Source organism: Prionailurus viverrinus, chromosome B2 (assembly GCF_022837055.1).
Source record: "Prionailurus viverrinus isolate Anna chromosome B2, UM_Priviv_1.0, whole genome shotgun sequence".
NCBI lineage: Eukaryota > Metazoa > Chordata > Mammalia > Carnivora > Felidae > Prionailurus > Prionailurus viverrinus.
Genome location: NC_062565.1, coordinates 25,170,756 through 25,193,939, shown reverse-complemented (window position 1 = coordinate 25,193,939; position 23,184 = coordinate 25,170,756). Strand labels below are relative to the sequence as shown.

Genomic DNA, 23,184 nt, shown 5'->3' with positions numbered 1-23,184 from the left:
AAGCTGCATTTGCAAGCAGGTTACTGGGGTGGGCACAGGGCTCCACACTGAGGGATCTGTAAGGGACCAGAATTGTCACACCAAGAGCCAGGAAAGCTGGCCTATTTTGCCTCTAGTCTGTCCTTTAACAGTCCTCCTTCCAAAGGGGCATTGTGGGCAGGACATGCAGTAGGGGTTCTGGGAAGAATGAGGGTCACAGGAACATGGCCTGGTACCAACAGTGTCTGCTACAAAGTTCCTTAGAAAGTTCCTTCCTATCTATTGATACATACCATTTAGCCATTGGTTCAGGTTTGGTTCGTCAGCTAAAGATGTGTATCTTCTCCACACTTTTCAGATACCCGCAGTTTTCATACTCCTAAGGTATTGCCTCACTGGCTAAACATTTCAAGTTTCTTCCTGGACTCCCTCCCCGCAGCCCTATGAAACAGGATTCTGAGTTCAGAACTAGTTCGATTGTTCTTGACTATGAGCTATGAATGCAGCTCGGACCACATCAGCTTCTGGGCAGCCTCATCATACTGGTGACTCATATGAAGCTGTCCTGGTTCTTTGCGGAGTTGCTAAGATCTCACTCTTCCTGTTCCTCTGCTGTTAGTATTTGGATTGTAGGGAAGGACATTTCATCTGCGGATGATCTTGGGCACCATTAGGGGCTGATAAAGGCACCATGTTCATGACCAGTTTGTACAGGTCTGCATTCAGTATTTAATGTACTTAATGTAGGTACAATCAATAAACAAGCAAGGGCAAGGGTACAATATGATCCAAAAAGAAGATGGGCTCCAAGCTGCTGTCTCCACTTCTGGTCACAACCTGTGCCTTTGGCCTTTGGCTGCCTGAAGTGGTTACCTGCTGTCTCGGGCCCTCTGACATTACCGGCAGCCTGTTAACCTTCCTGTTGGAAGGTTCATCACTGCTCAGTATTCTTTACTGCCACGGGCTGCTCTGTAGTAGGAGCACCATAGAAGCCCTCTGCAGGCTGGCAGCTCTTTGAGCTGCCCAGAGAGGGGCCAGAGAAGTGGCCAGGACCCAAGGCTGTCCATGGACACACAATCTCCACCTTAGCATTCAGCACCAAGAACGATGATTTCCACAGTGTTGAGAAAGGAGACTCACTGAGCCATTTGCCATGGATCAGGACTACATACCGAACACGAAGTTGTCTGGCCTGAAGATCTGGCCAAATGGTCCAGACCTGACCGAGTCCATGGTGCCTGGCTCCAGATCCACCAGGATGGCCCGAGGTACGTATTTGTTACCTGTGGGGAACAGAGCCAGACTTAGACCTGCAGTGGGCAAGGGAATCACAGGCAAGACTGTGCTCTATGTGCCTTTCACGGCAGAATCATTAGAGAAAATTCTAGCATCTGAGGCAAAAGTGAGCAGAGGTGCTTTTCTGCTTTAAAAGAGATGATGGCATGCTTAGTCATGGCAAACATGCAGGAGTCGTAAGGAACTATAAAGTGTATTTTTGCCAGTTGACATTTAAAATGAATGCAAGAAGCATGTCTTTGGCATTTTTATGTTCCTAGCACATTCCGCCTGCCACGGTATGCAAAGCAAGGTTGACTGGGCAAAAAAACAAAACCAAACAAAAAACACTGAAATAATCACCAGCAGCTTCGTTGTAGTACACATTGATTCTCTCCAGCTGCAAGTCACTGTCTCCATGGTAACTGCCAGTGGGGTCGATCCCATGCTCATCACTGATGACCTCCCAAAACTGGGGAGAAAAAAAAAAAAAACCACATGATGGCCTAGCATCCTAAATATCAAGAAGGATGGCCCTTTTCTCCCTGTCATGTCCTTGGAACAGTGGCCATTGTGGTCAGACAGTGGAGGAGTCCTGTAGCCGCAAGCCCCTGTTCCTCCAGCAGCTGCTGCAGAGGGGCTTGGAAATCTGCAGAGCATCGGCCATATTATGGCCACAGACTGCAAAGCCGCGAAGGGCACTGAACCAGGAGGGTGAGCCCAGCAGATCCCCTTCTAGGGAAAGCTATGGATGCTGGGGAGGCCATCACCCCCAGGCAGGGCAGAATGTCACAGCATCCCAGCTGATGGACGGGTCCTGGCCCTGAGAGACTGCCTCCAGGGATCAATGTCTCCTGGCGCAAGCCCCACCCAGCCCTCCAGGCAGCACAGTTTTCTACCACTGACATCCTGTGGCCTGTCGCCCCTGCCCCCAGCAGGGGATGGTTGGGGAAGGGCAGGCAGGAGGAATCTGGGAGCCCGATTGGGGACAGTGGCCAGAGCAGGGCACGCTGAGGGCACAGGCTCCATTGTGAATTTGCAGCAGGAAAGGGGGCGGGGAGGTTGGGGTGGGCAATATGGCGGTTCTGAAAGAGACCACGTCCTTGTCCAGGCGCCCGCCCACACCCTTGCACCACGCTGGCTCCTGCCTTGCCCACTGCGGTGGGAAGTCCCAGCCCCAGGACGGTCACCTGCCGCCTCCCAGACAGGAAGTCAGACTCTGACATTATGTATCATCATGTCCAGATGGTGCTCATATTAGGGAAATTATCTAACATTCTGATCTCAGAAAGTTGCAAGCATCCAATGTCCATCAGAACAGACTTGTCTTTTATAGGGGGAGGTGGGCAGGATCAACAGGGACTATGTAGGTGAGGAGGGAAGATGGTGGGGCTGCAGGTGTAATATCAGGTTGTGCAGTGGGGAATATTTTTCTCCAAAGTCAGCAGATTCTCACACTGAACTGTTCAGGAGGTCGGTGTTCACCGGTGTGCTTGTTTAAACTTGGGGCAAGCCAAATTTATGGGTTGTAGGTAGGGGAAAGCCTGCATAAGTTTGGGTGAAGCAAAGTAGAGGGTAAGAAGTGGAAAATTGTGAACACTTGGTCATTTACTCCTTTTATTCATGCATACAATCTGCTCTGGGGGATGGAATAACAGTCATTGTGAGGTTGGTGTTGGTTCAGTTGGTTGTCAGAGGTGGGCTGGCTTCCATGTTCTTGTTGGCTCAGAAAGACTAGTTGTTATCATCTGCTGGGCATGTCCTAAGACTGACAGGTGTCAGAGGGTCTTTGAGATCAGGGGTGTCACAGAGGTATACTTTGGAATACACTAAAAGAATAATTATTAAGGATTAAGTTAGGGAGTACAACCACAATTTGAAATTTGAAGGGAGTTAGCTAAGAAGGCTCTGAGATGTTGGACTTGAAGCATACTTAATGGCAGAAGGAAGATGACAGTGGCAATTTGGTGGATTTCTGGGTGTGCAGTGAATATTTCTGGTGGTGGCATAGACATTATGGGAATACATGCCCAGTAGTACTTCTGACCACTGCCCAGGCACCCTTTTGGCAAGCCAGAATCCTGTCCAACTCCAGACAATTGTTAAGGACTATTCACTGGAGTTTCCCCTGGTTCTCTGGTGATGATGTTGGTGTCTTTGGTAAGATTGTCCATAGTTCTGGTCATTTCCTGAAGCAGAACATGGAACATGTAGGAGTTCTGGCACACTTGTCATTGGCCCACACAGCTGCAGCTCCAGGTGCAAAAATCTTCCCTGTGTGATCTGCTGTGACAGTCAAGCCTTCTGAGAGTCCTTCGATCCCCTAGACTCTTGTTCTAAGGCTTCTTCATAACCTGGCAAGGAAGGAAGGTAAAGCCTCTTTGTCTGGGACTGGGATTCCACATCTAGGCTCGTAGATATAACATGCTTTTGTAAACCTTTTTGATCAATTAGTGCCTCAAGAACTGAAATCAAAATTTTATGGTGATGAAAGCAGGCAGTCTAGCTAAAGATTTGATATGGGTTAATAAGATTAGCTCAATAACAGGATCTATTCCAATTATGGGCATTCTTTTCTTCCTTCCTCCCTCCCTTCTTTCTTCCTTTCCCTTTCTTCCTTTCTCTTTCTTTCTTTCTTTCTCTCTTTAATTCTTCCTTTCTTCCTTTCTGCCATGCACCTCCCCATAGGAGACACTTGTAGAACCAAGAGGTCCTATCCACCCAAAGCTTGTACCCCTCTTTTGGATCATGTCCCAAATCCCAGAATGTCTGAAATTCCTGCCCAAATTGCTCTGAGCCCACTTGTAGTACATGTATAAGTCTCTCTCCCTTTGTCTCCCTGAGGGCAGGCCATGCCTTCAGTGTGCACCCCTAGGACCAAGGGGAGACTGCATGTAAAAAGGGGATGATGGGGTTTGGATGTGTGGGCTGGGACATCCACAAGCACATGAGGCACAATAAAAACTCTGAACACTGAGGCTCAGGTGAACTTCTCTAGTGGGAAGTACCCCTTGCATATTGTTGCACATCAATGCAGTGAGAATGACATGTCCTCATTCCATAGAAGGACAACAGTAACTCTGTGTATAGTTCTCCTCTGGACTCTTCCCTTTGTGCTCTTCTCTTGCTTAATTTTAATCTGTATCTTTTATAGACTTTCCCTTTAAAAACAAATCTCTAACTGTGCGTATTACAGCTTTCAGTGAATTCTGTGAGCCCTCCTAGTGAATAATCAAACCTAAGGGTAATCTTGGAGACTGTTGACCTTGCAGCTCGTGTCAGAAGGAAGGATGTTTTTGGAGACTGTTCCCTCTGACTTCACAGTTGGCCCAAATGCTTCCCTGTTTGTGTCAGAAGTGGGATTCACTAGCCTGACCCTGACTCATGGAAACATTGTTCAAGAAAGAAGAATGAATGGGTGGGGGGTGGTGAGGCTTTGATTCCTGGGTGGCCACGGGGTCACCTAGGATACAGAACTGGAGCTGTGCCACAATTTGTTACTGGAGGTAAAAGTTACCAAAAGAATTTAGAAATTTGGCTCCAGCTCCTGGAGGAGTTGTCTCACTGGATGCATAAGGAAGTGCAAAGTAACAAGAAACAAGCAAATATCACTCCCTTGGTTGTTGTTATCTGTAATAACCAAAATGAAAGGTAGAGTGTTGGGATGGATCTTGAGGCTGAGCCAAACTTTGGAATCAGTCTGTTCTGTCTGTCACCAAAGGAAATAAACTGAAGCCACAGATAGTTAAGATTTGCAAGATAATGGGGGGAAAAGACAAAAGGGAGAGTCTAGAGACCCATCCCAGGAAGATAGAAACCTTTACACAGTTACTGGATAAATAAAGCAGACATAGAAGGGACCAAAATAAAGGTCTTACTGCAGCAATCTCAGAAACTGGACAGACTGATGAGAGCCACTGCAGGACCCCACACTGAAAGGCCTTACACAAATCTGCTTTATTCACCCTAGTTTGAAAGAATTTCAAAAGTTGGATGGCAAAGATGAAAATGGGAAAACCTCTCTAGAATTGCTTGAGGTGATGGTTCCACAACCTAATCAAGTTAATGATTGGCCAAAGGGCCCAAGGGTTTGTGCACATGAGTGGGTAAAATAGCTGAGGAGTCTAAGAATGATGTTTCTGGGACTCCTTGACATGGGAGCCCTGTGTGCCATGATGCCAATGCTTGAAAGTAAAGTTCTGACAGTGGCTACAGTTAGATTGGGTGGATGAGAATGAAATAGTGGGATTCAGGTGAAAAGTTGGATGAAATGTTTGAACAGACTATGAGAAGTGGTTGTGTCTCTGTTACCTGAATATATTATGGGGGTGAATATTGTGTCTAATTGAGGCATGCTTCCCCTACCTAGTATCATCATACAGAAGTCATGTAAAGCCTCCTTTCAGCCATTATTAATTAGACAGCTAAATGGGAGTCAAAAACATTGCCTGAGCCCACACAGATTGTTAATTCGACTGGGGTGCTGGTACAGACAGATTATCTGTACAATAACCCTATGTTGGGTGCAGACTGGAGCTAATGGCAAAAGCCTGCGAGTGCCACCCAGCAATGACCACTGGGGTTTCCATTTGAAAATTCCAGAACATTCCCATTTGAAAGACAATTACTAGCTTGCTATTTGACATGAGTTGAAATTGTTCCTATGACTGAAAGACATAGAATAATATTGAAATACCTATAATGTCTTGGATAATGTCCTAAAAATATTATAATGGGGAGGGGAGTGCTCAGAAGAGTTCCATAATAAAAAAGAAATTATTTATATAGGAAATGGTGCTAAGGGAAAACAAGGAGATATATTCCTGAGCAGGGAGCTCCTTTTTCTCTGGGTCTGACTTTGGAACCACCTGAGGCGCTGCTAGCCCCTATGTCTATTTGAGTAGACATTGACCACTCTCTATTGACCAACTCTCTATTGACCAACAAAAAGCCTCTTGGTTTATGGGTAAGAATTCCAAAGTGAACTGTTCCAAGCCATTCTTATTGAAGAAAATAAAAACAATTCAGCTCAGTGGGCTGGAATGCCTGCTATTTGCCTCTGTGTTTGGGTTTTTACTGACTCATGGTGGTGGCCAATGGCCGGGCTGTGGGGTCAGGCAGATAGACAATGGAAAGCTGGCCTATTAAAGGGATATCCATATGGGGTACAGCCTTATGAAAATCATTATGGGAATTTTTATTATTTTAAAACTTTATTATTATTTATTTATTATTTATTATGATTTTATTATAATTATTATAATTATTATAGTAATAATAATTATTATTATTAATTTTGTTGTTTAAGTAGCCTTCATGCCTAGTGTGGAGCCCAGCGCAGGGCTTGAGCTCATGACCCTGAAATCAAGACCTGAGCTGAGATCAAGAGTCACACACTTAACCAACTGAGACACCCAGGCACAACAAGAGGTACATTAAAGTAGGACATGTCAATGCCTATGAGAAGAACCTCCTCCTGGTATCAGGAAATAGCTGGAATTGGCCAGTGGCAATCCTTGCGCACTCACTTGAGGTGGCCTCCTGTGTTGTCCTATAGCAATTCAGAGATGGGCTAAATTTAGACATATTCCTCCTGCACCCTATGAAGCACAAAATACCAACTGTACAGTCTGCCCACAAGAAAGAGAGAGGCTGCAGATGGCTCTGGGGCAGTCTCCAAGGGGAAGGCTATGCACATAGCTGTCAAATCGAACTGATGCTCCTAGAGATTACAACTAGGTTCCTGCCATAGTAGACACTTGCTCTGGATTGAGTTTTGCATACCTAGTGATAGAGGTGAATGTTCAAAATACTATGAAAGGACTGAACTAGAAAATATTGTACCAAGTTGTGCCATCAAGTCACATGTCTTCAGCTCAAGAAACATACTTTGATCCTGATAGTTTGATAGATAACTAGAACAGTCGATGATTAAGGCATGAAGGGCTGGCTTACATGCCTTCATGAGTATGTGCTCACACTCAACATAAAGAGGGCCAATGAAGTGTACCCATCAGGTAGATTTCTCCATTTTTCTATGAGATCTGGGGAATGAGATAGGAGGGGATGCTATTACTCTACAATTCTTCCCCATATAACCTCAACTTTCTTTTTTCCTACCTAATACAGTGGTACTGGGAACAGAGCAACAACCACAGGTGCCAGTAGGAGGGATGATCCCTAAGCAAGAAACTGTCACCATAATTTTGAATCTTATGTCAGAATTACTAAGGGTCTGATGGAGTGGGTGGTGCCTTTATCTCATCTTGCAATACTGAGGTTAACAGTGAATGCAGCTACACTATCTAGAGGTCAAGAAAGTCCACTAGTTCTGTACACATGAAACCCTATCTTACATGAATGAAAGAGGATTGAGGGAGAGGTACTTGCTAGACTAGTATTGCTGCTGGCAATCTAGACCAATACAGTAGCCAAACATAAAATCCTTTCCAAAAAAGAAGGTGGAAATGCTTGGTAAAACTAAAATGGTAAATGTGGAGAAGGAGGAATGGTGAGGATAAAAGGTGAGGATAGAAGGAATGAATAAATGGTTTACACAATGAAGGAAATGCACTATTATATTGGGGCCTTGAGAGAGACTCGGACAAGAGATGGTATTGTCTCTTAGCCCAATTACACCAGATGCCTGAAAGGGTGGAGCCATACACTTTGGTGGACTACTCTTGCCTTTGAAACCTTGACACAGTCAAATGGAAGCCTACAAACTGAGTGACATGACTCAGAGAGAAATCACAAGATTCAATGATGGACTGGACTAATTGATAATGACTCAGTGGGGCTCTGGTAATATGGCAGATCTTTTGACTCTTATTTTTCAGGTTGCTGTGCAACCTGATATGGTGATATGGTGTAACATTGGCCTTGTGGATCAGAGTTAACCACCTTAAGTAAACAGGTCTTATGGTAATACTGATATTGATAATCAAATACATTGAGAAATTGAATTAAGTCCTCATCAGGATTAATAAAATGACTGGCTTGAGGAACAACTGGATTTAACTAACCATCACCTAATTTTTATGCTAAACAGTTCTGTACAAGATTATCATAAAGTACAAATAGCATACATTGAGAAGGGAAAAGAGTAATCAACCCAGTACAATAATATGAACATGTATGTCATGGCTTTATAGGGTGAGTTACTATTGCTTTGTGTAGTAAATGCTATATTAATTATAGATGCCCAGACAAAGGTAATTGTTTTGCTGTAACAGAGTCTTGGCCAAAAGCTTGGGGGTGACCTATATAGTGAAAACTTATTCTTATCCAAAGGGAGGTCTGGCCTTTGCTCTTGGCTCCTGGGAAGTGATTTCTAAGGCCCTGGAATGTCTAATAGGAGCGTTTTTATTTGCTTGAGGGCTTTAGCCACCAGACAGTCTGTCAATGTGCTTTATGATAAGGGCTTTGGTACTAGTTTAGATCTCCCAGGAACTAGAGACTGAAGGTATCAGAAGGGGCTAGAGACTAAATGTTGGCCATGTGAGGAGTATGTGTCCCTGATGGCAGGAGATAAAAGCCCCAATAAAAACTCTGGACCCCACAGGCTCAGGTGAACTTCCTTGGTTGTGTGTGTTTCATACACATATCCTAGGGATTAACATTGTCCTTGATTCCATGGGGACAAGATGACTGGAATCTCTACATTTGGACCCTTTAGGACTCTTCCCCAAGTGTCTCCTGTCTTGGCTGATTTAAAAATATATATTTTTTAATGTTTATTTATTTTTGAGAGAGAGACGGACAGAGCGTGAGTGGGGGAGGGACAGAGACAGAAGGAGACACAGAATCTGAAGCAGGCTCCAGGCTCTGAGCTGTCAGCACAGAGCCTGATAGCTTGATGCAGGGCTCGAAACCATGAACCGTGAGATCATGACCTGAGCCAAAGGCAAACACTTAAACTGTCTAGGCTGATTTTAACCTATATGCTTTCTCCATAACAAACCATAACCATGAACATAACAGCTTTCAGTGAGTTCTGTGAATCCTTCTGGCAAATTACTAAAACTGAGTGTGTTTCTGGGGGCCCCTTGAACTTGCACTTGTTGTTAGAAGTGAGGTTAGTCTCCTGTGTGAACACCTTATGTCCTCTAAAACTTCATAGTTGGCCATACTTTATTCAGGGGACTAAATGAATATTTACATTATGAATGCTCAAAACTACAGCCTTCTACTCATCAGTTGGAATGCTGGCAGCCAGGCAGAAGAAGCAGGGTATTGGTGGGGATAATCTGAGCCATATGATCATTTTAAGAAGAAAGACGTAATAATAATGATTATATATGCTATCTTTTGCTGCATAAAGATCCACCACCAAATTTCGTGGGTTAAGACAAAATATTTACTACTAATTATAGGCTTGAAGGTTGGCTGAGTGGTTTTTTTATGGGCCAGTTCATTTAGGGCTTGATGTTCTAGGGTAGCTTCACTCACATGTCTATTGGCTGGCAGGCTTGTTGGTCTAGTGAGGGACTCACTGTTATGTTTGGCAGTTGGCTTGATGTCAGCTGGAAAAACCATGTGTCTTTCATCATCCATCAGGTTGATCTTGCTTGTTTATGTGGTGGCAAAATGGTCCCCAGTGGCAGGAGAGGGCAAGCCCCAATCCACAAGTCCTTTTCCTACCCTTCCTTGTATCACACTTGTTAATGTCCCATTGGCAAAAGCAAATCATGTGGCCAAATCCAGATTCAAGAGGTGGAGAAATAGACTCCACTTCTTGATTGGTGGAGTAGCAAAATCATATGGTAAAGGAGTGTGTATCAGTCAGTTTCTCTAGAAACAGAACCAAGAAAGCCTGAAATCTGCAGGGCTGGCCCACATGCTGGAAACTCAGGCAGGGTTTCTATGTGACAGTCTGGAAGGGAATCATCTCTGGGAAACCTCAGTTTTTGTTCTTAAGGACTTCAACCATTGGATGAGGCTCATCCATATTATAAAGGGTAATCTGTTAATAAAACGGTAAATTGGTTGAAATGTGAATCATGTCTACAAAATACCTTCACAGCAACATCTCGACTATTGTTTGCCTGAACAGCTGGGTTCCATAGTTCAGCTAAGTTGACACACAAAATTTCACCATCAAAGAGCAAATATTCAGCTATTGTCCAATTTGTACACTGCCACTGACAGTTCTCCAAGCAAACAACAGGACAGATCACCCATAATTCACCTAATGAATCTTATGCTCAAAACGCTCTACGCATGGGCTCGGAGGTCCTGATTAGCTTCTTAGTGACTCTGTCTTAGAAATGAGCACACAGGGGGCCTGGGTGGCTCAGCCAGTTAAGCATACAATTCTTGATTTCAGCTCAGGTCATGATCTCGCTCTTCATGAGCTTAAGCCTCATGTTGGGCTCTGTGTTGACAGTGAGGAGCCTGCTTGTGATTCTCTCTCTCTCTCTCTCTCTCTCTCTCTCTCTCTGACCCTCCCCTGCTTGTGCTCTCTGTCTATGAAAAAAAAAAATTAAATAAACTTTTAAAAAATGAGCATACAACTAAAGATTACCAGATACTTATAAAAAGCTTCTATCATGAAAGACAGAGGCTCAAACAAGTAAACAAGGATTAAAAAGAAAGAAAGAAACATGGAGAAAATTACGAAGGGAAAAGAAAACATCTTTTAAAAGTTTCATGAATCTCCTCAGAGAAGGGATGATATAGTGTATCCATGAAATAAGAATAGAACACATATAAGGTAAAACTAAAGAATTGAGAAAAATTCTTAAAAATTAGAAAATATAAGAACATAATTGAAAACTCAGTTGAGAACCTGGAAGATATAAGTCAAGCAAATCTAAAAGGGGTAGGGGTATGGAAAATAGGAAAGAATTTGCTGAAAAAAATTAGAGGGCTAGCCAGAGGCCCAACATCAGATGAATAGCAACTCTACAGAGAAGCAACTGAAGAAAAAAAAAACTGGGGAGAAATATGATCGTATAAATATATGAAGAAAATGACAGAAGAATGTGAGTTTCCAGATATAATTCTGTATGGTAGAGTCTATCACCTCCTTACAATCTGGATACATGATCCAGTTACTTGAAAATTACTTGTCTCCCAACGGTCCCTTGGGAAACAGACTTGGAGAGATTTGTCCAAGAAGGATATTGGAGTCCCAGGGGATGCCCTGGAGATGATCCTTCAGGGATGTCCCAAACTGAGGCAAGGGGGCTAAACCTTCATGCCCTCTTCAACATGCAACATGTCCCTGAGGAAGGGACCATGCGTGTGGGTGAGGCAGCTTTCTAGCTGAAGGCACTTGAAGACAGGGGCTCAGCTAAGTTTCCACTGGTGACCAACTTCCAGGAGCCTCGGAGTCCTGAAGGGGGAATTCGTTTCTTTAATTCAATTGGAAACGTCTCGTTTTAACTCCTTTGAAGTCCTTAAGGCCCACATGGTCCGCAACCTCTAATTACACTGCGTTGCTTGGATGGTGGTCTGCCTGCCAGGAGAGGGTGCTGTGGGCAGCCTGTACCAGGAGGCGAGGAGGCCCATCCCTGGCAGGGGTGCTAACACGGGGAGGGGCCATGGCCTGGGGTGGGAATGTGAAGTCTTTCCAATTCTAAGGAGCAGCATCAAAAGGCCCATTGTTGTTGCTTGGTCAGTACTATGGGTTTTATCGGTAATAATGCTGCCATTTCGCCATTGATATTATGTCCAACTCCTCCAGCCGTCTCTCATTTGGTCTGAATTCATGCAGAGCAAAAAAAAGGGAGTGCTATTTATGAGGCTCATCAAACCCCTACTAATTGCAGCTGTATTGGCTTAAGGAGCATCTAAAACATTACGTTTTCAAACTTTCAAATTAATAAAGGCAATAAACTAGAAGTATTTGCATTTCAAATGATCTTTCAATTTACAAAAGATTTACCACCTAACACCAAAACTAAACTTTCTTATCAAGTGTTAAGTATCATTCCAGTTACAGAAACTGAATTAATGTCTCGTTCGTTACCAAAACTGTTTCTATATCAGATCTCTATCCCATTTATTCAGTGGTGCCTATTCAGTACAACATGTTTGTGAGGTGAGTGGGAAAGAAGGGAGATCCACGCTGAGCTCCTTCTGTGTTCTAGTGTCAGTTCAGGCACTTACACACACACACACACACACACACACATGCACATGCACACATGAGGTAGAGATGATCTCCTCCTGGTGCAGGATGAAACTGTTCAGAGGGGTTAAGAAAATGGCCTGGCATCCATCGTGTCATGCCAGTAGAAAATTCAGCAGTTGCATCTCCTGCCGCCTGACAGCACATTTTCTGGAGTTTCACATCCACAGTTGCCTAGGTAACCACTACACAGCCTCCAGGACTGTCTGCATGAAAGGGAAAAAGGGGGGGAGGGAGCCATCTACTCTTCCCTTCACTTCCTGCATCAACAATGCTGCAGCCCTTTGTCAGGGTGTTAAAGTGGTGAAAACAGAAAGCCCAAAAGCCTGCCCATGGGATTACACTTCAATGAGATATTTCTACTCACTGAAGGACCAGATTCACTGAGAATCTTGCCTGCCAGAGCATTGAGCCTGTTTCTATTTTTATTCACTCCTAGGCTTTTTCCTTTTCTCTTGGGCTTTTTGTCCCTCCAGCAAGTTCCCCTTCCTAGTGGGCAGGAGTAGGGAGTACTCCTTATTCAAATAAGCCCATGCCCTTGAGAAATGCCTGCATCTCTCTGCCATGGGCAAAGAGCTCTGCAGAGTCCTCCCTGTTCTCTGGACGTGCAAGTGACCAGGACAAGAGCCAGGGCTGGCAAATGTATGTGTCACCTGACCCATTCATCCTCGCACGGAATCTTTGCTAATTGTGTTCAGTCCTGTCACGGTCATTGCAGGTGGCCACTGGGACTTGAAGAGTTTTTTTCTCCCTGCCCTGCTACAAGAGACAGACTTAGGCTGAGAGATTAAATAAGCAAGGGGAATGAGAGTTGAAGCAGTTCACTTCACCACCGTCAACAATTTGGTCTTCATCGGTCCAAGGCATTCCTTTCACTAAGAAGATGAAACGCACCTTGCTTTTATGAGCAAATCTCTTTTGACATAAATATTAATGAAATTTAAGGCATGGGTGTTGCTGCTAAAAGCCATTTTGTTTTAGTAGCGTTGTGCTCAAGAACAAGTTGGAAATGTCTATGGCCAGTCCTATTACATATGATTAACATCTTCACTTGCCATTTGAAATATCAATGGACAGCTACTGAATGGCCACAGGTCAAGGTCAAGAGGCATCAGCCTGGCTGCAAGTCTAGCCCACAGGGATAGGGAACAGTGAGCTCAATTATAGGGGTGTGGGAAGGCATCAGCATCCAGAGGTCTGTGCTGGTGGATGGAGGTGACTGACATAGGCTCTGGGCAGTCCAACATAGTCTCTGCTCCAAGTCAGACTTCTAGGTTTGGACAGGCAGGGGACAGGGCTGGGACAAGGCCCAGTGCCCAGGCAGCAAGGCCTGCAGGAAGATGGGCTGAGCCAACTCACGATCCTGGGATGTTGTGGCTGGCATTTGGATATTAGGTGACACTAATGAATTAATGATAAGTTTCTTGGTGGTAGTAATGGCCTTGTAGTTATATAAGAGAATGTTTTTGGGGTGCCTGAGTGGCTCAGTTGATTGAGCATCCAACTTAGGCCCAGGTCATGACCTCACAGTTCATGAGTTCAAACCCCGCATTGGGCTCTGTGTTGCCTGCTTCAGATTCTGTGTCTCCCTCTCTCTCTCTGCCCCTCCCCTGCTCTCTCTCTCTCTCTCTCAAAAAATAAACTTTTAAAAAAATTATTTAAAAAAAAAAGAGAGAACGTCTTTGTCCTTAGGAGGGGTACACTGAAACTTTTAAGGGTGAATTGTTATGATGTCTATAATCTACTTTCAAATAATTCAGAAAATATATATATATATATATATGTATATCTATACACAAGCAAATGCCAGAAAATGGGCAAAACATGAAAAACTGTTGAAATTAGAAGAAGGGTATACAAGAGTTGACTGTGCCATTCTTTCAACTTGGTAGTTTTAAGTGATATTTCTTAAACAAATTTTTTAAAAGTTTTTTTTTAAAGGGTTAATGATTAGTTCTAGGCCTGAAACATAAAACCATTTTTTTTAATACCAGGTGGTACCGTTAGTTAATGTTTTGCTGACTTCCTCTTTATAGATGCGGTGTAGTCCACAAAGGATAGAATAAGCTAAAACTGTTACCTTTAAATCCACCAGTTAAAAATGTGTCTCATAAAGCAGACTGGTGAGTTCTATTTTTATCTGGTGTTTTCTTGTTCTCACATTTTCAATGCTTAATTGTTTTTCTCATTCAGAAGAACATTTTATCTGACTACCCATCCTGTGGCAGGAAGTAGAAGGCAGTGCTGTCTGGAGATTAAACCACAAAAGTGGACAGAAAGTCTTCCAGATCCCTGCCATGGTTCTGCTTTTATAGTCCTGAGGAAATAACTCGATCAACCAAAACACACAGAGCTGCCACATATCAGTCCACTTGTTCATAATTAGTGTGATCATTAAAAAAAAATGGGCATTCCTATTTTGATGCTTGTGCAAATATAACATGAATGCAAGGCTCAAATGGGTAAATGCATGAAAATCACATGATGATATCTATCTCCCTTCCTAGACTGTAATATCCTTAAGAGCAGGAACAATGTCTCTCTTATTTATATTTGTACCTGCATTGCCTAGCACCATAAATATTTTTTTAAACGTTCATTTATAATTATTTTGAGAGAGAGAGAGAGAGAGAGAGAGAGCAAGCATGAGCAGGAGAAGAGCAGAGAGAGAGGAAGACACAGAATCCAAAGAAGTCCCCAAGCTCTGATGTGGGACTTACACCTGTGAACCGTGAGATCATGACCTGAGCAGAAGTTGGACACTTAACCAAATAAGCCACCTAGGCACCCCTATATTTCTTGAATAAATGAGTAAATAAATAAATTAATTTAAAATGTAGAATAAAGAGAGGTGATGATATTTGAATTTCACAACAGCCAAGGACTGTGAAAATCCATAATACAATTGTTCTTATGTTTTATCATGTTTGTAGGCTAAACATAGCAGACTGGTAACCAATGCTTAATGACACAGCATGATAAGTTTGTAAAATATCTGTGTAGTTAAACAATGATTAAAGCTAATATTAAAAAAGCAAATAACTGCTATGTTAGAGAAGTGGGATTTCAGGGAATCTTCTTTATCCTGTGTACCATTTTTTTTAAAAGTTGTTTTATATATTATTTATTTTTGAGAAAGAGAGCGTGCAAGCAGGGGAGGGGCAGAGAGAGAGAGGGAGAATATCAAGCAGGATCTGCACTGTCAGTGCAGGGTCAGACGTGAGGCTCAAACTCATGAAACTGAGATGATGACCTGAGCCAATGTCAAGAGTTGGATGCTTAACCTACTGAGCCACCCAGGCGCCCCCCAGTTTGTTTTTAATCAAAGTCATTTATAGATGGATATTACCCTTGCAGGCAAGGAAACCAAAGCTGTTTAATATATATAAGAAAATTTCACAACACGGAAAATTACTTGCCTGTCATGAGGAATGTAGATTCAAAGAAGTATATGATTATTTTTATTAGAATATTGCGAAAGAGAAGAGAGATTTGGGAAGTAACAAAATCCTGAATCATGCAGAGCCTAGTGCCCTGGCCTTGTTTCCAGAAGCCAGTCAACAGAGTTGAGTGGAAGGCATAGCAGGGAAGTGTATATATGAAAACAAATGGAATTTCCATGGTAAACAGCATCAACATACAAAAAAGGCAGAAAGTCAACTTGAAATGGAGCAATATGTCTTGTAAGTGGTCTATTTAGTCCTTGACAAACTGTTAAGTCTACTCACTTTGAAGATAAAAGTAGGGGCACCTGGGTGGCTCAGTCATTTGAGCATCTAAGTTTTTATTTCGGCTCAGGTCATGATCTCAGGGTCATGGGATCAAGCCCCGAGTTGGGTTGTGTGCTGGGCATGGAGCCCGCTTGGAATTCTCTCTCAGTCTTCCTCGCCCTCTGCCCCATCCTCATTCTCTCTCTCTCCCTCTCTCTCAAAAAAAAAAAAAAAAAAAAAAAAGGTAAAAGTAGCAGCACCCATTTCTGTGCACATAGGTTTGTCTGCAGATTCTAAACTGTAACGTTAACTGCCCTGAATTCGAAAGCACTGTGGGGGATTCAAAAATAGTGCCCCCAATAACATCTGAATGGTGCTTTTCCTCACTGATAATTAAGAAATAGAAATGGGGGTGTCTGGGTGGCTGAGCCAGTTAACCATCTGACTCTTGACTTTGGCTCATGTCATGATCTCATGGTTTGTGAGTTCGAGCTCCGCATCAGGTTCTGCCCTGACAGCGCAGACCCTGCTTGGGATTCTCTCTCTCTCTCTCTCTCTCTCTCTCTCTCTGCCCCTCCTGCACACACACTCTCTCTCAAAATATATAAATAAACTAAAAAAAAAAAAGAAGAAGTAAAATGATAGTGGGATATTTCTCTTCATCAGGTTGGCAAAATCTTTGAGTCTGATGATGTCCATTGTTAGGAAATATGAATTTTTAGTGCTTAAACAAAGGCATATAAAAATTTTTAAGTCCTCCTAAAATTGATCTTAATTTCTATCTCAAGAGCCCCTATTCTGTTTGGCAGAAATGACAATGCCAATGTAGTCAATGTAGATTAATACTTGTCAATTTAAGAGACCCTCGGTCAACTCAGAGTTTTCACCCTCTCCTTCTGCTCCCTGAGGTTGGTTCTAAGCAGTAGGAGGCAGATGTGATGCTGGCACAGGGACCTTATCAGACAGGGGTGTCCTGTTCACTGTCTTCCTACATGGTAACACATTTTCAGACACCCGCATTCCCCTGTAGTCTGACATTCTAAAGTTCATGCTGACTTATCCTGCCTTGTCCTATTGTGATAGTTACTTTTATGTGTCATCTTGACTGGACCATGGGGTGTCCAGATATTTGGCTAAACATCATTTCTGTGAGGGTGTTTCTGGATGAGATTAGCATTTGAATCAGTAGACTGAGTAGAACAGTTGCTCTTCTCAGTGTGGGCAGGCGTTATCCAATCCACTGGAGGCCTGAATTAGAACAAAGAGGTGGAAGAGGGGGGGGAATTTGTTGTCTGCCAGACTGTTTGGGCCAGGACATCCACCTTCTGTTCTCAGACTTGGACTCACACTAACAGTTCTCCGGATTCTCAGGCCTATGGACTCAGCCTTGAACTACACCTGAATGTCCAGCTTGCAGAAACCAGACCACAGAACTTCTCCAGTCTCCATAATCATGAGAGCCAATTTCTTATAATCAATGTCTTTATATATAAATCCTATTGGTTCTGTCTCTCTAGAGAATCCTGACTAATATGCCCCTTGTCTAGATAATGAGGACTCTTTGGTTACCCCCGTTCTTCCCAGTGAAAACGTGAAAACTTCCCAGTGAAAACATTGCCCAGGGCAATGTTCCAGAGTGCTGTGAGGCTCCCAGCGGGCTCAGGACCTCTCAGTCTGGACATGCAACTTGCTATTTCCATTCTACTGCCCGCACACCAAACTGGCGGGAAGGAATGTGGTTGGGTTTGATTTGCCATTTCCCACAATCCAAAATAGAAACTTAGTGTGCATATTTCTGGCTTGAGAAACCACCCAGGAATGTATCACCTAGGATGCTTTTGGCTGCAAGGAACAGAAGATCCAACGGAAAATGCCTTTAACAATAAGAAATGTTTGACCTCATATAACAAAAATATTACAGTAGTAGTTCTCAAAATGTGATCTAGTGACCCCTGAAAGTCCCTAAAACCCTTTCAGGGCCTTGGCATGGTGAAAAACATCCATCCCAAGTGCAGGATAGACTGATGGATTTTAATTTGTAATAAAGCAGAAGTCAACAGTTGTTTACAAAAAGTTTATTTCAAAAAAGTTTCTGTAAATAAAGTTTTATTGGAACACAACCATACTCATGTGTCCACATATCATCAATGGCTGCTGTCAAGCTACACTGGCCGACCTCAGCAGCTGTAATGGAAACTTCAAGGCCTGCAGGGTGGAAAATATTGACTGTCTGACCCTGTACAGTAAAAATGTCCTGAGTCCTGTAACAGAGTATAAGTATTTTTGGTGATCCTTTCAGAGCCCACGTTATAAATAACCTGTAAATAACTGCAACTTGTTAAGTTTTTGGTGTCTACTAAAGAAGAATGTCCACAATTCTCTCAACACGAATAAAAATATTCCTGCCTTTTTCCACTACATATCTGAGTGCGGCCAGATTTGTTTGTTTGTTTGTTTGTTTGTTTTTTCAACCAAAACAGATAAGAGCAAAATGAATTCAAAAGAAGTTATGAAAATCCAGCTGTCTGGTATTAAGTCAGACATTAAAGGGATTTGCAAAAACAATGTAAAACAATGTCACTGGTATCCCTAAGTTATTTTTTGTTTTATAAGACATTATTTTTCATAAAAATGTTAGTTGTGGTAATATGTCATCGGTTTTAGATTCTATAATAGATTAATTATCTACTTAAACACTTTTTTATGTTTATTTTTGAGAGAGAGAAAAAGAGAGACAGACTGTGAGCCAGGGAGGGGCAGAGAGAGAGGGAGACACAGAATCCAAGCAGGCTCCAGGCTCTGAGCTGTCAGCACAGAGCCCAATGTGGACCACGAGATCATGACCTGAGCTGAAGCCAGACACTCAACCAGCTAGGCCACCCAGGTGTCCCAATTATCTATTTAAATTAGTAATAAATACATGTTTTTGATGTTCTCAATTTCAATTAATAATATAGTAAACATTGATAGCTATAACTCACATATACAAAAGTTCGTTGGGATCTTCAATAATTATTTTTTCTTTAATTTTTTTTAAATGTCTACTTATTAAAAAAAATTTTTTGTTAATGTTTATTTATTTATGAGACTCAAAGAGACACAGCATGAGCAGGGGAGGAATAGAGAGAGGGGGGTACACAGAATCCAAAGCAGGCTCCAGGATCTGAGCTGTCAGCACAGAGCCCTATGTGGGGCTCAAACTCACAAACTGCGAGATCATGACCGGAGCAGAAGTAGGACGCTCACTGACTCAACCACCCAGGCACCCCTATTTACTTATTCTTGAGAGACAGAGAGTGCACAAGCAGGGGGACGGACAGAGAGACAAAGAAGAGAAAGAGGGAGACAGAAAATCCAAAGCAGGTTCTGTCCTGCCAGCTGAGAGCTCAATGTGGGGCTCAAACTCATGAGCCGTGATGTCATGACCTGAGCCGAAGTTGGATGCTTAACCAACTGAGCCACCCGGGTATCTTCAATAATTGTTAAGACTGTAAAGGGGCCCTGAGACTGTTTGAGAATGGCTAGTTTAAAGCTAGGACAGATTCAGGGTTGGTCATCTCACTGATGTTATCACAGACCTAGGTGTTTTCTAGAACTGTTATTGTCAACATCCTGTTGGCCTTCCCCTTAGATCAGCTTCCCTCATGGGTGCTGCTGCAACCCTTTGTGGCATCACATGTCTTCAGAGGCAGAAAAGGTACTATTTATTTTTACCCATTTATTTTCTAAGAGTGAGGAAAACCTCTCTTAGAACCAGTATACTGGTTTTGTATTTGTATTTTTTTAAAACCACATAATAACCCCCTCCAAACCTCATTAAAAGAATATATAGGAAGTAAATTGATTCCAGACCAATTCTTGTGCCATAAGCAATGAGAACACTGGACAGGATATAAGAAACCACTGTTTCCAGTCCTCAGAAAACACACACCTTTTGAAAAAAAGGGGAAATGAGCAGAACCCTACAATCACTTGTGCTTTCTGCCCGAAGAACCTTCTAAACCATGGTGCAGAGAGAAGGAATCCAAGCAGAGCACAGCAGTCTTGCTGAGCTGAGAAGACAGAGACAGACGTTTGGAACGCTGAGGGAGGCTGAGGTTGCAAAGCAACGCAAGGAAATAGCTCCATAAATCTGCATGACACTTTTGAAGGTTCTGGCTGAAGGCTAGCTTCTGTGATATACAGGGGAGATTCCACAAGGCCAAGCAAAGAACAGCTACCAGAGAAAAAAGAAACTATTTGGTAATTATAGCTTGCACGGCACTGGAGACATTTGAGTTCTGACCAGCCACATGGAGATATGTCGATGAACACCCAGGATATTCAGTAGAAATCCCAGAAAGGTCACACCTGAGGAACAGAACTTAAGTAGCACTAAAGTAAAGGCTACTCCAGATTCACCCAACAGAGCTTAGAAACAAGCCTGGGAAGGACCCTGCTGATCTGCAAGTAAGAGAACTACCTGCAAGAAGGAAGCCCAGCACTCTGTCAAAGAGGACAACAAAATCCAAATGCCCGAAAATAAAACATTTGCAATATCTTAAATTCAACCAAAAGATAGTAGACATGAAAAGAAGTATGAAAATGTGACCCATATTTCGGGGGTATGGAGATCAAGGCAATAGAAAGAGAGCCAGAAATGACAGATTTTTTAAATGTCAGGATCAGACAAGGATTTAAAAACAGCTTTTATGAATATATTGAAGGATTTAAGTGGGAGGCGGAGCAGGGCTTGGGGAGGAGGACACGCTGGGCTGAGAGAACTGTCTGGGAGCAGTTCTGAAGGAGGTGGGCGAGCAGCCCGCGGAGGGGGCGGGGCCGGGCGGGGCCGCCGGGGTAGCAGCCGGCCTGTGAGCTGTGCTTCGCTCATCGCTCATGGAGCGCTTTGTGCTGCAGGTGCACGTGTCCACGTGTCGCTGCCTGGCCACCGTGGGATGCCTTCCACCGAGGCTTCTTCCTTTTCTGCTACCAGAGCCACCAGGCTAAGACGGCTGTGAGTTTTTAGGAATCAGGAAAAAGGAGTATTACTCCTATGAGACACCTTCTGAGGATCGTCCCCACAGACAGGAGAATCCTTGTGCTTCCAGCTGGAGTCTGGTGCTCCCCTCTTCAGGGCCTGCGGCTATCTGGGCCCCCAGACCTGCTCCAGATGTCCCAAAGCACATTACCGCTTTGGATAGTTGAGTTCCAGACTCACACTTCCTCTTTTAAGGATTTGAAATTGTAATAGAAACAGAAGATGGCATTACGCCTGAAGTCGTGGGAAAGGGTGATGTTGCAGAGATCATAGGAAGCGTGGGTGAAGCGCACGAGAAAGAATTGGATTCCACAGCAAAACATGAGTCCAGGGAAGAGAAAATCTTCCAGAAGTTTAAACCTACCATAGCTTTTGAATCTGGACAAGATTCTCAGAGATTGGCGGAAGTGTTGTCCTGATCTGGATTCCTGGTGAAAATATCCCCCCAGAAAAGGGTATTCCAGATTGCCCCTGTAGTGCCAAGAGAGTATTTGAATTCCAGGCCATACCTCAGCAGCTCAGTTACCTTGAGGCAGACATACTAGGCAGAAGTGTTGACTAGGCCGCCCGGCTGGCCCCCCTGGTGCTCAAAGCTGTAGACTGGGCTCTGGATACACAGAAGAATTTGTATGAAGCAAGATGTAACAGATACACCTCATAGACATCGTTGTAAAGCCTTAAAAATGCTGCTAATCTCTCAGACCTTGAAGTTCTGTGTCTTGGACTCTATCCTAAGGAAATAATTATACCAGAGACACTAGTACAAAAATGTTATTTTAGGCATTGCTTACAATGTCCAACAAAAATGTCCAGTGACAGGGAATTAAATAAATTTTGGTACATCCATGCAGCACAAGACTATGCAGTCTTAACAGTACAGACCTATATGGACACCAAACAAGATCTGGATCTAAACTGATCCATACCAAGGGGCCATTATAAATGGTATTCACAGTATGATCATATTTTCATAAAAATATTTGTACATGTGTATGTGCACAGAAATAAATCTGGAAAGACATATACCAGGTGTGAACTGGTTACCTATGAATGGTGAGACCAAGTGAAATGATCCTTTTACTTATATGTATATGTCTTTCTACAATAAAAGTGGATAATATGCCTAAGTAAGGAAAAAGAAGTTTTGTTTTCTGTTAAGAATGGATTTTTAGCAATCCGAAGATGTAAAGTGAAATGGTTACAAAACTGTCAAATTAGGAAAGATTAGCCGTGCCAAACATTAGGTGAAGCAAGATAGAACTAGTTTTAGAAGGCACAGAGCATTTGGATTCCTTTTCCATTGCATTATATCCAAAGTTGAGATTTCCAGGGTGGGAGCAGATCTAAAATTCCTGACCCACTCTCCCTCTAGAGTGGTAACATGCTTGGCCAGAGACATCAGCACCAAACCCTCCTGCCCTTTGCTTGCCTACTTCATATTCTCCTCACCCTGTGCTGACAGGGTTTTTATTGATTCTGGCCCGACAGCTGGGCTGTAAAATGTCACATAGCACGGATGATGCACGTTCACCCTGGAACATTTTTCATTCCTCAGCAGTCTGTAGCCCAGCCCTTTGCCAGCAGCTGTGAGGCCAAAACTAATGACTTGGAAGCAGGTTGAGGTCCATGGGCATCTCAGATGGGAAAACCACCAGGCAGAGGTTCCTACCAGGGGGCATAGTACTTATAACAAAACGCAGTTCAGCAAAAATTGGCTGATGGAGAAGTGATTGAGACCATTCTCTACACTTAAGAAACTTCAAGTGTAGCAGAGAGAGAAGCAGAATTTCAGTGTAAAATTGTCAGAACCAAGGGGGTGCAGGAAATCCACGTGGGCGTTCAGAAAAAACAGATTGGGAAAGGGGAGCCACATCTGGAAATGGATGGGTGAGCAATGAATGTCTACAGGAAGAGGGATGGAGCAGGTGCCAAAGGTCAGAACTGCTCAGCAGGAGATTGTGGGGACAGAAGTATAGTACTGGGCAGGGCTGGAGGTAGGGTGAGCTGTCCCTGAGAGGGTAAGTCTGCTTTCAGCAGGTATCAGAAGTGCCATATAGGGGGCTTGC

At 43.3% G+C, this 23,184-nt stretch overlaps 1 protein-coding gene and 1 pseudogene across 1 annotated transcript; one reads left to right on the top strand and one right to left on the bottom strand.

Annotated features, from left to right (window-relative positions):
* Window positions 1–754: 754 nt before the first annotated feature.
* Window positions 755–1,921, bottom strand: LOC125166406 (tubulin beta-4B chain-like). The gene is made up of 3 exons (XM_047860341.1): window positions 1,838–1,921; window positions 1,618–1,726; window positions 755–1,262 (listed from the first exon to the last, which is right to left on the bottom strand). The coding sequence occupies exons 1-3, from the start codon at window positions 1,919–1,921 to the stop codon at window positions 1,144–1,146; spliced, it is 312 nt and encodes a 103-aa protein (XP_047716297.1). The 3' UTR covers window positions 755–1,143.
* Window positions 1,922–2,330: 409 nt separating this feature from the next.
* Window positions 2,331–21,861, top strand: LOC125166405 (programmed cell death protein 2-like; annotated as a pseudogene).
* Window positions 21,862–23,184: the final 1,323 nt, after the last annotated feature.

Coding starts and splice junctions, on each gene's coding strand:
- LOC125166406 (XM_047860341.1), bottom strand. CDS start 1,921: ATGGCCGATGCTCTGCAGATTTCCAAGCCCCTCTGCAGCAGCTGCTGG. Junction 1,727..1,837: donor GGCTACAGGACTCCTCCACT/GTCTGACCACAA, acceptor TTTTCTCCCCAG/TTTTGGGAGGTCATCAGTGA. Junction 1,263..1,617: donor GTACTACAACGAAGCTGCTG/GTGATTATTTCA, acceptor TGTTCCCCACAG/GTAACAAATACGTACCTCGG.